Source organism: Pseudorca crassidens, chromosome 12, assembly GCF_039906515.1.
Source record: "Pseudorca crassidens isolate mPseCra1 chromosome 12, mPseCra1.hap1, whole genome shotgun sequence".
NCBI lineage: Eukaryota > Metazoa > Chordata > Mammalia > Artiodactyla > Delphinidae > Pseudorca > Pseudorca crassidens.
The window spans coordinates 62,249,985-62,263,425 of record NC_090307.1 but is presented as its reverse complement, the minus strand read 5'-3'; the positions used below and the strand labels follow the sequence as shown (position 1 = coordinate 62,263,425).

Sequence of the window (13,441 nt, the reverse complement as noted above, 5' to 3'; positions counted from 1 at the left end):
ACTTCTCCAAGGAAGATATATGAATGCCAATAAGCACATGAAAAGATGCTCAATATCATTAGTCGTTAGAGAAATGCAAATCAAAACCACTTCACACCCACTAAGATGCCTATAACAAGTGCTGGTGAGGATGTAGAAAAATTGGAACCTGCATACACAGTGGTGGAAATGTATACAGCCACTTTGGAAAATACTTTAGTGGTTCCTCAAAATGTTAAACATAGAAAAGATGACCCAGCAACTCTACTCCTAGGTATATACCCAAAAGAAATGAAAACAGATACCCACATAAAAACTTATACACAAATATCCACAGCTCCATTACTTGCATAGCCAAAAGGTGGAAACAATCTAAACATTCATCAACTGATGAATGGATAAATTAAATGTGGCATAGCCATACAGTACAATATTATTTGACCATAAAACAACAAAGTACTGATACATACTGTAATATAGATGAATTGTGAAAGCATTATGCTCAATAAAAGAAGACAGGCATAAAAGACAACATACTGTATGATTCCATTCATATTAAATGTCCAGAATAGGCATATAGAGATACTCTGATTAAAAAAATATATATTTAACACATAATAATAGTTGGTTGCTTTCTCTAGAAATATGTAGAATTAGAAGGAAACTCTGAGATCACCCAGCCGGTCAAGTCACAGTGAAGATGTGGCAGATTGTATTTTCCAAACATGGCCACGTCATTCACCCCATCCACTAAGCTCTCCTTAGTGTTACACTCATGCTCCTCCATCAGAGGTGGGGCCTGTGTGCCCTCCTCTTAAATCCAGGTGGGCCTACCACCATGATGGAAGTAACAACATAACCTCAATGGTGTGGCCATAAAAGGCAATACAGCTTCCCCTGCTGTGTTTCGTGAGACACATGGTCTTGGAAGTCCTGAGCCAACAACATATAAGGAATCTGGCTAGTCTTAAGCCAGCATGCTGGAGAAGTCATACAAAGAGACTACTGACAGGGAGAGAGGAAAGGAGGGGAGAGAGAAAGGGGGCCAGGGGGGGTGAGAGAGAGAGAGAACGAAGAATCTTCCTAGCCCAGCTTTGTGATATCCAATACAGCAGTCACCAGCCACATGCAGCTGTTTAAATTTAAATTAATTAAAATGATTAAATTTAAAAATCTGCTTTTCAGCCACACTAGTCATATTTCAAGTGCTTAACAACCACGTGACTAGTTTCTACTGTACCTGACAGGGCTGATGTAGACCATTTCTATCATCATAGAAAGTTCTAGTGGACAGCACTGCCTCAGGTAATTTCAGCTGCCAGCCTTCAGGCCGCCCCAGCTAATAATGCTGTGTGGTGCAGATGAACTATCCTACCAAGCAGCACACAGGATGCAAATTCATGCTCAAAATAAACGTTGTTGTTGTTTCCAGCCACTGACCTTTGGGGTGGTTTGTCACACAGCCACAGTGAGGGAATGCAAGGAGAGTAAAGGGCAGGATGTGAAATAATCAGCGGAGTCCATAAAACCAGGTAAATGGTAGAACCAATCACATTTCACTGCAATGTCCAGTAAGTGCTTAGCACAATGTCATAAGTGCTTAGGAATAAATGAACAAGAAAACCCTCAATACTCAAGACCTCTATCATTTTAACCCCAAGCACCCTGCCACTATGCACCAGAAGCACTGTCTCTACTACTCCAGAAAAAGATTTGATGATTCCTAGTTCTGAGGGAACAGGAATCAGAAATGTTTGCATCAGTGAATTAGTGGTTTAAAAAGAAAAGAAAAAAGAGTCCTACCTTCTTTCCAATGAGTTTACTAAAATCACCATTTAACAACCAGGTGGAGCTTCACCTGATTTTCCAGTTTTTACACTTAATATTTACTCTACTTTTTGAAGCATTTTGTAAGTATTACAGAATTTTAAACTGAAAAGCAAAACAAACAACAACTTTTGAGAGTTTTTATCGATAGTAACCAAACGTTTTCTTCTTTAAATACTGCCTTATCAAGCAAGGTCTTTCAAATAAAATCCAATTTTTAATTATTTGAATAATGGAAATTACAGACTTGGAGAGTCAAAAAATAATTTGAGATTTAAGTAAATTTCTACCTAAACATGAATATAGCAATTGTTATGAGACTTTATTTCCAATAATGAATAATGAAGATACATTGAAACAACGTGGGAAATGGCACAGATTCACCTCTGACCACAGCACAAAGCTGGACTTCATGAGAAAACTACCAAATTTTCAGCCAGCACAAGCCTAAGCAGACGTGCCATATCAAAACTTCCATGTAGGGACTTCCCTGGTGGCGCAGTGGTTAGGAATCCGCCTGCCAGTGCAGGGGACATGGGTTTGAGCCCTGGTCCGGGAAGACCCCACATGCCGCGGAGCAACTAAGCCCGTGCGCCACAACTACTGAGCCCGTGCGCCACAACTACTGAGCCCGCGCGCCTAGAGCCCGAGCTCCGCAACAAGAGAGGCCACCACGAGAAGCCTGCGCACCGCAACGAAGAGTAGCCCCCGTCTGCCACAACTAGAGAAAGACTGCACGCAGCAATGAAGACCCAATACAGCCAATAAAAATAAAATTAAAAAAAACTTCCATGTATAAAACTACGTGGTATTAAAGAATTATTGTTAATTTTTAAAGTGCTAATAGCTATGTTTTCAAGAGTTCTTATCTTTCAGAGATAGACAATACATTTATGATAAAATAATATCAGGGGTCTGACTGACAATAAACAGAGCTATAGGGTGAACAGTGCAGGGGAACAGAGATGAAGCAAGGGTAGCCCCGAGTGAATGATGGCTGTAACTGCTGATTATTACTGCTGTTCATTATACTCTTCCCTCTTCTATTTATGCTTAAAAACATCCATAGTGAAAACCCTAACCCTAACCAACCAACCTCTCTAGTTAAATGTTTTGGTTAAAATGCAAAGTGAGGGTACAGAGTATGAGATGGTGACCACCACACTCACATAAAGGCCAGGCTTCCCAAAATTTTAGCTATTAATGAGGACCAAAATGTCACAAATCAGCACATAATGCCTCTCATCTATAAAAATCATTACCACTTCTAGTACCTACAAATGCTCTCATGTCAGGATCACAGCTAAGAGGTAGCTGAGTCGTACTTTATACAGAATTCTAATATGTGTGGTTACTGAATTTCTTAGCCAACAGCTGGAAGAGAGGCTAATAAATACAGACCCAAGACTGCTGACGGTCTAACAGGATGGGAAAAGAGAGAACAGCTGTGTAAGACATGAAGTTCACCACTAATTAATGCAACTTTAAGAACAGTAATAACCAGTATGTGTATGGAAAGGCCACAGGCTTCGGGTTCAAACACAGGCCACCTTCCACAGCCACTTAATAGCTCTGTAAACTAAGCCATTACTTAACCTCACTTTTCTCTTCAGAAAGGCTTGCCTTGATGGCTGAGAGAGAGATCACTGTCAATCATCTTGGAAGCACATTCTCCAACATCTGCAACCTTGAGAAACCCTGACCCTGAATACCCCAGCTCAGCTGCTCCTAGGTTCCCAACCCTCAGCAACTGCATAAATAATAAATGTTTACTGCATTAAGTTGCTGTTTGGGGCAACTTGTTACTTAGAACAGACAATTAGTGTATTATATTTAGGGAACAGTTTGTCTATGATTTGACTAGCTAAATTTTTTTTCTAAATATAGTGAGTCTTTTTGCTATGTAAACTAGATTATACAAGGGAACCCTTTAATTCATCTGAATAGGCTACTCATCACCTTGTAACAGCATGTTTACAAAGCTGGATATCATTTTCCGTACTGAACTCCTTGAGTCTGACATTGCTTGTATGCAAGAGAAGTATGGGGGCAAAACCCCAGACCAGTGTCATGGTTCATTACCTCAGACCTTACACTCTCTATCTGTATATATGTGCTCTGTGTCTGCTCTACAGTATATTTTAATAGTAAAAAAGTACTCTTAGTCCTACCTGAATGAGGCATTTGCTCACATCACTAGCACAGAGTGCTTTGTTACAACTCAGTGACATGGGGACCCATGTCAGGAACACCAGGATGGCTACAGTAAGCATAACAACAGAGCGTGACTTCATGTTTCTTCAAAGACAATCACCAACTCCCAGGAAGCTAAACAAACAAACAAAAAGAAAAAAAAAAAACAACAAAAACTTTAATTCAAAGGCAAATGCTAGGGTAAAAACAAATACAAAAATGAAAATCAAATAAATAAACCAAGAGTCATTGTGTTAAAAGACTTTTGAGTGACTGTTTAAAGATTATTCTCAATGAAAGATTACTTAAACACTCAAAAAAAAACTACAATATACAGTAATATCTTGTTAGCCATCTTCAGAGATATAGAATTCTGAAATTCCTCAGAGTACCCAGAAATGGTGACTGTGAAAATTAAAGTGAATATGTGTGTGTGTGTGTGTATACATACCATCAGTAACCTGAAAGTATCAATATATGAAGCAAATAAGTAGTTTCAATGCTGCACTGCTTTGCAAAACAAAAAAACCTATTAATATTGTATTATAATTTAAAAAACATTTATCAATATTTTAATTCTTAGAATTAAGACAAATTTTAAAAATGCAAATTATTCTAGTGTCTACTTGTTACTATCTCATTTTGTCTCTTAACATAATTAGCCAAAATGAAGCAGCTCAGCGGAAGGAGTGGACAGTTGCTCCTTAAATAATTTAGCGAATAACAAAGGGAATAGTAAATTATTAACTGCATTAAGAACTCTAACTTACCAAAATGTGAAGATATTCTTTTAATTCTCTACCTTAGGTACCAGTGATTCTTCAAAGATATTGAAGAAAATATTACAGTCCAAAAAGAAAAAGGAAAGAAAGACCAGCACAAATTCTGACAGTGGCTGAACAACCAACAGTCATTAAACTTTTAAAAATGAGAAGATAAAACTTCTTGGGGTTTAAAACACACCCCCCAAACAGAATCAATTAAATAAACGACTAGTGATGTAAGACGGATAAAAGGTGCGTTTATGGGCCTTTATGATTGCTGTAAACCTGTATTCTAAGTGTTAGCAAGAACAATAAAGCAAAGGCAAGAAGAAGGTGAAGAGTACCGGGCTCTGTGCCCGTGTGGCTCGGTTCTGTAGGAGAAAGTCCCAGGGGCCGAGGCCGGGGGTACCCTCCTGGGACCGTCAGGACCCACCGCCCGCTTTACTGAACCTCACGCCCAAGTCCGGTGACTCCGGAGCCACCGGCACGTATTCGTGGAGGCCAAAGAAGGCATCGGAAAACGGATTCTTCCAGAGCTAGTTTTCTCCCCACAGCAACTGAAAATGGGATATTTTCCCCCACCTCATGGCCGTCTGCGTCCCGCTCCCCGAACCTCCCCAGAACAGGCGTCCAGGTGAACGAGGCACGCAGAGGCAGGTAACCGAGCTCCTCCTAGGGGAGCGGCTCCCTCCGGGGCCTTAGGAACAAAGCGCAGCAGCCGAGCGGGAGGCGCTGACAGCGGCCCCGGCCGCCGGCGGAGGAGCCACGCCCCACGCCCGCCCCGCCTCGTAGCCGCGGAGGCCGCCCAGGCCGCGCGGGCCCGGTCCTCCCGCTCCTCCCGCCCGGCCGCGGCCTCCAGTCCCAGAGCGGCACCAGCCACCCCCGCCCGCTCACCGTGCGCCGCGGCGCCGCGAAGCAGCCTGGCTCTCGTTCCCCGCGGGTCGGCCGAGCGGGCGCGCCACTCTATGGAGGGAGGCAGGCCGCGCCTCCACTCAGTCCTCCGCGCAGCGCCCGCGAGCCTCGGCTGTAACACAGGGAGAGACCAGCCCGTCGCCGTCTCGCCCCCGCCCCCCGCTTCCCTCCGCCCCCCTCGGCTCCCGCCGCCGCCGCCGGCTCCCGCCAGGAGGCGTCTCTCACTCCCCCAGGCGCTCCTGTCCGCTCGCGACCCGGCCCCGCCCAGGCCACGCTCCCCGCGGGCCCAGCGCGCCCAGGGTCCCACCCCCTACCCGGCCCCGCCCCGACTGCGACCGCGGCCGCGCCCACCCGACCCACGCGCGCTGTCCCCCTTCCTCTTCACCGTCCCCGTCTTCGGCGCCTTGCCGCCCGGCCCCTTCTCCGGGCTCACCCTGCCCTGGTCCCGGAGCTGGGACGTGATGTGCAGGAGCTCCTCGTCTTCTCACAGCCACCCTAGGAGCTGGTTTCGGCCCCGTTATGGGGATGCCGGACTGACTGATGCACCCCGCTGGTACCCAGTGCAGCTCATACCTGAATCCCGTCACTGACGTCGGAGACAGGATTTATTAAAAACGCAGGCTTCCGGGGTCTGCCTCAGACCTACTGAATAAGGGTCTCCAAGAGTAGAGCCTTCGTCCCGCAGTGCACTTATATGCCGAACCCTTCGTGGGCGCCCGGCTTTGTGCTCAGCGCTAGAAGAGGGCAGGGGCGCCGTGGGTGCTGGTCCAGAAGGTCGCAGACCAGGGGAGAGGACAGATGGACACCTGGACAGATGGCAGGAGACGCCTGACCAAGCATGTGTGACCAACAGTTAGCTTGTAGATAAAGGCGACTGAGAATGGCACCCAGTTCTTTCCCACAACCCTGGGAATTTGCTTTTTTAAAAGTCTCCAGAGTTATTAAGTTGGAGCCCATTGTACTTTTCCTTTGGAAATGGTACTAGACCATTTTAGACCTAGTACTAAAGTCTTAAGCTGGTAGGATCTTAAATGCCCACATTCCCCTTGGTTGATGAAGAAAACAGAAAGAATGGAAAGAGTTGATTGGCTGACGGGGTGGACTGCATTATTGCTGTTAGTCCATTTTTGTACAGTAAGTTAAGTATACATTTCAAAAACCATCCCTGAAAATTATCCGAAAGAAATAATTGAGTGTACACAAATTTAACTTTAAGGATCTTATTCTTAGCATTACTTACTGGTTAAATGAACTATGATACACTGCAATGGGCTAAATCAGATATTAAAAACTAATATTGTATATCAGAGGTTCTCAAACTTTGTAGTCTCAGGACCCCTTTACACTGTTGAAAATTATTGAGGGCTCCAAAGAGGTTTTGTTTATGTGTGCTACATCTATCAAAACTTTTGAAGTTAAAACGGAAATTTAAGAAATAATTTATTATCTCATTTAAAAATAATAGACTCTGTTATATGGTAACATGAATACATATTTTATGAAAAATAAGTATATAGGGCTTTCCTGGTGGCGCAGTGGTTGAGAGTCCGCCTGCCGACAGGGGACACGGGTTTGTGCCCCGGTCCGGGAAGATCCCACATGCCGCGGAGCGGCTGGGCCCGTGAGCCATGGCCGCTGAGCCTGCGCGTCCGGAGCCTGTGCTCCGCAACGGCAGAGGCCACAACAGTGAGAGGCCCGCGTACCGCAGAAAAAAAAAAAAAAGTATATATTCCAAGACAAAAAAAAAAAAAAAATAGTGAGAAGAGTGGCATTGTCTTACATTTGTGCTATTTAATGTCAAACTTAATAGAAGGCAGCTGGATTTTCATATCTGCTTTTGCATTCAAACTGTTGTAATATATATTATATCCTCTAAAAAAACTACAGTGTGAGAGGAGACTGAAAAGGCAAATAATGCATTAGAATTAAAATAAGAATAGTTTTGAGCTCATGAACTACCTGAAAATGTCCTGGGACCCCCAGGGTCTCCAGATCACACTTGGAGAACTGGTGTTGCAGAGAAATACCATTGGCATGGAAAGATATTCATGATATATCAACTTTTAAAGCAGTGTGTGTATTTTTAGAATGAAGATTATGAGCGATTTGTGTTGATGTTTTTTCTTTGTGCTTGTCTGCATTTTCTCATATCTTTGCCTGTATTACGTTGGTAATAAGATAAAAAATAGTTATTTTTAAAGATCCTCTTTGATAAGCTCTAGAAGATCAAATGTCAGTTGAGCCTCCAGGTGGCTATCAAGTTTTTCTGAATGGGTTTGGGAATTTGAGAGCTGCAGGGGTTATTGTAGTGGCTATTTTATTTTACCAGAAGCCTTTATGATCAATGCGATAAAGCCTCTTAGTAGGGTTTGATGAAAGGGTCAAATGTCACTGATTCACGTAAGATTCAATCACCTGATACAGACGCATCAGTGGTTGACCGTCAGCCAACTACAGTGTAGAGGTGACTCGTTTCCTATTGCTGCTAACAAATTACTGTAAATTTACTGCCATAAAACAACAATTAATTTTCTTACCTCCTGAGCTCCTCCTCCTGTCAGATCAGCGGTGGCATTAGATTCTCATAGGAGCGTGAACCCTACCATGAACTGCACACGTGAGGGATCTAGGGTGCGGCTCCTTATGAGAATCTAATGCCTGATGATCTGAGGTAGAGCTGAGGCAGTGATGCTAGGTCTGGGGAGTGGCTGCAAATATAGATTATCATTAGCAGAAAGATTTGACCATAATAAATCAATTGCTTGCAGACATATCAAAACCCTATCAGTAAGTGGCAAGTGAAAACAAGCTCAGGGCTCACACTGATTAAGTGTAATGCACTTGAATCATCCCGAAACCATCCTCCCCTCCCCCCGCGCTCCATCTGTGGAAAAACTGTCTTCCACAAAACTGGTTCCTGGTGCCAAAAAGCTTGGGGACCGCTGGGGTAGAGGGAGTGAAGCTAGGGGAGGGGGTGTTATCCTGCCCAGCATAGAGAGATAACAAGGACAACTGTAGTTTGTGAACTCACTCTTGTAGGTGGTGCTTCTACACTCTCACCTCTGGGCCTCCCCTCACCCCAGCCAATTCACCCCAGAAGACAGGGAGCAAAATGGGAGCCTGAGACACAAGTGTTGGGTGCCCCTGCTAAGCACTCCAGTTTGGTCTGATTCTCCACTTCTGAGCTTCCTTACAGGAGTACGGGCAGAGCCCCCGGCCCTGCCGGAGGTGGGACTGGATGCGGGGGGGGGGGGGGTGGGGGGCGAAGGGGGGAGATTGCTCGGGCCTGCCTGGAGGAGGCGTCCAGCCTGTGCGCCTTTCAGCCGGTGGAGACAGGAAGACTATTCTGTGTCCCAAGGAACCGGCCGACTGCGGCAGGCTGGGGATTATGGTTTGGAATCCACTGTCCCATTCTTAATGCTTTCCATCCGAGAGACTCAGCTGAATTAGCTGATTTGATTTACAGATTTGAACTAAAGGAGCCACATCTAACAGCCTGGCAGCCTGTGGTGTGGAAGGAAAGATCTAGGGATGGAAGGCCCTTTGGGAAGAAACCTCCTTCCTCCACCCTTTCCCCCACCTCTTCCCTCCCTGCTTTGTTGTGGGAATTACCGCAAAGCTCTCAAAAGAATGGGGAAAGGAAAATGCTTACTTCCAAAGGCCTCTCAACTCTTCCTGTTTTAAGCAAGAAGAAATGTAGAAAATCTTGAGGCTATTTTTGTTTTGTTTTGTTCCATTCTGGGTTCATAAAATACTTATAATTCCTTCTGCAATGAACGGTTGTGAATCCACCAGGCAAAAGGAACGCCCAAGCAAGCTTTTCCGAGGCTCAGGTCCCTAGGGCTACAGGCCTAGCAAACCTCTGGGGAAACTGCCGACCCCGCCTGCTAGGAGAAAATGCTGTTTTGGCAGATGTTTGCAAAGGGCTATCAAGGGCTATTGAGAGATTTACAAATCTCAAAAGCTCTTAAGGCTTCTCAAAATCCACTATTTACTCATGGCTCACTCTTGCCTACCAAATTAGGTCCCAACTTTGTAGCTTACTGATTTAGAATATTTCTTAATTTATATTCATTTCAACTTTTTCCTTTTTTTCTGATTACAGAGAATTTAAAAATTTTGGGACTTCATGTGCGACCCTGGCCATTTTAGCCCCTGGAGATTGCACCTAGCTTCCTATATATTCCTTCAGTCTTTTTTAAGTCACATGTATTAACATATGTTTGCAAAAAATGAAATTATGCTAAGAATACTTCACTGCAACTTGCTTTTTCCCATTTGGCATATCCAGAACGTCTTTTCATGCTAGTAAATGTGGATCTTTTTTGATGTTACACAAATCCTCTCCATAGAGCCAAGGTGGTCTATTTGCATGCTTCATACTTCCCCACTCCTGTATTCTGCATTTTTCTTTTTCCTTGGGACATGATTCTTTTTTCTTTTTCCTGGCTACGTAAACCCTATCCACTCTTTTTTAAAAATTTTTATTTTATTGAAGTATAGTTGATTTACAATGTTGTGTTAGTTTCAGGTGTACAGCAAAGTGAATCAGTTTATATATATATATGTGTGTATATATATACTTTTTCAGATTTTCTATTATAGGTTATTACAAGATATTGAATATAGTTCCCTGTGCTATACAGTAGGACCTTGTTGATTACCCATCCTACATATACTAGGTTTGCATTTGCTAATCCCAGACTCCCAATCCCTCCCTCCTCCACCCCTCGGCAACCACAAGTCTGTTCTCTACTTCTCTACGTCTGTGTGTCTGTTTAGTAGATCAGTTCATTTGTGTCGTATTTTAGATTCCACATATAAATGATATCTTATGATATCTTATGGTATTGTCTTTTTCTTTCTGACTTACCTCACTTAGTATGAGCAGTCTTCAGTGGCTGGAAACTCATGGGGGTGCACTGAGGTGAGAGGCTCCAGGGCAGGTAAGAGGGGACACGGGACTGCATCACAGCTGTGCTGTTTTATCCCACGTGGAGACAGAGCAATTCTGAGGCAAGAGTTCTTTCAGGATTGTGTTGGGGAGGGCTAAACATAACAAAACAACAAGCAAACGGAAAAACAAAGAAACCCACACACCAAACCTCCACAAGAAGGCAGCTGGTCTGCTCTTCACCTGCTTGCCAGCATCAGCCTGTTCACTCCCTCTGAATTAGTGATGTCTTTGGACTGGATTTTTGTCTGCCTCCATGTTGAGCATACACTTTTGCTCAGTGAATGTTTCCTCGTGAAACTTCCACCATTGTGCTAACTTATGTCAGAAAGCCAGAGCTTCTAGATGCCTCTAAAGGACAAACTGCTCCTTTTCACCACCTCCAGCCTTCGTTGTCATTAATTCAGGGACTCAGATGGCTTCAACAGGGCTTCCATCTGTAGTATTCCTGATTAGACTGTACCTGTTCAGGTTTTCTATTCTTTTTCCCTTAATCAGTGACTTCAGCTTTTTGCCTTTAAGCCGGTCAGACTTACAAGTCGAGGTTTTTCTTTCTTCCCTTCATGCTTTTTAAAATATGGATGTGACATTCATCTTTTTCTTCTTTTTTTTTTTTTTTGCGGTACACGGGCCTCTCACTGTTGTGGCCTCTCCCGTTGCGGAGCACAGGCTCCGGACGCTCAGGCTCAGTGGCCATGGCTCACGGGCCAAGCAGCTCTGCGGCATGTGGGATCTTCCCGGACCGGGGCACGAACCCGCGTCCCCTGCATTGGCAGGCGGACTCTCAACCACTGCGCCACCAGGGAAGCCCCATCTTTTTCATTTTTAAGTACCACTCCCATTTCACAAAACATGTTGCTGTGATTCTCTTTCCCTTTTAGGAAAACAGAATTTTTGTATTCTCCAAATATTCCAATTGGGACAGTTACACAAGTAGTTTAATTAAAGCATTCTGAGGGACTTCCCTGGCGGCGCAGTGGCTAAGAATCCGCCTGCCAATGCAGGGAACACAGGTTCGAGCCCTGGTCTGGAAAGATCCCACACGCCGCGGAGCAACAAAGCCTGTGCGCCACAAATACTGAGCCTGCGCTCTAGAGCCCGTGAGCCACAACTACTGAAGTCCGTGCGCCTAGAGCCGGTGCTCTGCAACAAGAGAAGCCACCGCAATGAGAAGCCCACTCACCTCAACTAGAGAACGCCTGCGCGCAACAACGAAGGCCCAACGCAGCCAAAACTAATAAATAAAATTTAAAAAGAAAAAAGCATTCTGAGATAGACGGTTGAAAATATAGTACTATAATTTATTTTAGCAAACACTGCTTACATTAAGAATGTTTGCAATGACAGAATTTTTTGCCTCGAATCCTTGCCACTAAAACCTAAATGCATGGATATGCATACATTCCTTAAATTCTTATGGACGTTAATAAAGACCTACCTGACAAAGGGCTTGTGTGCAGAATAAGGACTTCCTACAAATCAATAATAAAAAGACCAACACAATGAAAAATGAGCAAAACACTTGAGGACAGTTCACAAAATAAAATGTACAAATGGCTGTTAAACATATTAAAAGATATGTTCAACCTCTTGAGTCATCAGAGAAATGCAAGTTAAAAGCACAGTAAGATACCACTACATATCCACCAAAACTGCTAAAATTGAAGACTGACAACACCAAAGATTGATGAGGATTCAGAGCAACTGGGCCTCTGATAGTTGGCAGTAGGAGGATAAAACGGTACAACCCCTTTGAAGAACTGTCAGTTTCTGATGAAGTTAGACATACATCTATGCCCTATGACCTGGTGACTGTACTCCAAGGTATGGGCCCAAGCAATGAAAGAACGTGTTCACAAAAAAAGATTAGCATGTTTAGAGCAGTTTTATTCAGCCCCCAACTGGGAACAATCCAAATGTCTACCAACAAGAGTGAATAAACAGGCTTGTACAATATACTTCCACTCAGTAAGAAAAAGGAACAGATGACTGACACATGCAACATGAATTTCAAAACCTTATGTTGAAAGAAGGCAGACACAAAACAAGTGTATACTGTTTGATTCCATATACGTGAAGCTCAAGAACAAGTACAGGTAATCCATGGCGCCGGCAGTCATCAAGCGGTGGCCTCCGGGGTGAAGTACTCTGCAAGGGGGCAGGAGGGAACTGCGGGGGGAATGGAAATGTTTTGTATGCATCTGTCAGGACTTATCAAACTGCCTACTTAAGATGTGGGTATTTTTACTGGATACAAATTACACAATTAAAAAAAACTGAGGAAAAAGGTACCGCTCTTAAGCTGAGTGATGGGCACACAGGTGGTGTTTTTTACTCTATAGACATACGCTATATATGCCTCATTCTCTATATCAACAGAAAAATTTTCTTTAAACGTCAATCTTTCCAGGGACTTCCCTGGTGGTCCAGCGGTTAAGGCTCCAAGCTTCCACTGCAGGGAGCACAGGATCGATTCCTGGTCGGGGGAACTAAGTTCCTGCATGCCTCGCAGCATGGCCAACAAAAAAAAAGAGGTCAATCCTTCCATATGTACTTTTCACTGTTTAAATTATAATACTTATAATTCTAACCTTTTGAGCCATTTGATTAATTAGGAATTATTTAAACTTTAAGGTTTGAAAAAGGATTAAAAAAAATTGTGGAAATGCTTCATTTAAAATACAAGACATGACTACCTCATGAGTTTTAAAAAGTCAATTTCCCCTACATAAAATTTTTGGGTTTTATGTGTCAGAATATCAGAGATAGAATAAAAAATATTGCTAACTTTTTGGATAACTAAGAAAAATAC

The 13,441-nt window shown here is 43.6% G+C and overlaps 1 protein-coding gene across 2 annotated transcripts in view; it reads right to left on the bottom strand.

Annotated features, from left to right (window-relative positions):
- Positions 1-5,830, bottom strand: part of TWSG1 (twisted gastrulation BMP signaling modulator 1) — a 34,748-nt gene extending 28,918 nt beyond the window's left edge. Inside the window, exons 1-2 of one of the 2 annotated variants that reach the window (XM_067699698.1) lie at positions 5,658-5,830; positions 3,978-4,134 (exon numbers count right to left, since the gene is read on the bottom strand). In XM_067699698.1, the coding sequence (XP_067555799.1) occupies positions 3,978-4,100 (123 nt within the window). In that variant the 5' untranslated portion in view covers positions 4,101-4,134; positions 5,658-5,830. Of the gene's footprint in view, positions 1-3,977; positions 4,135-5,345; positions 5,504-5,657 lie in introns of those variants that run through there. The other variant, XM_067699699.1, reaches the window with a different exon arrangement.
- Between the last annotated feature and the right edge of the window lie 7,611 nt (positions 5,831-13,441).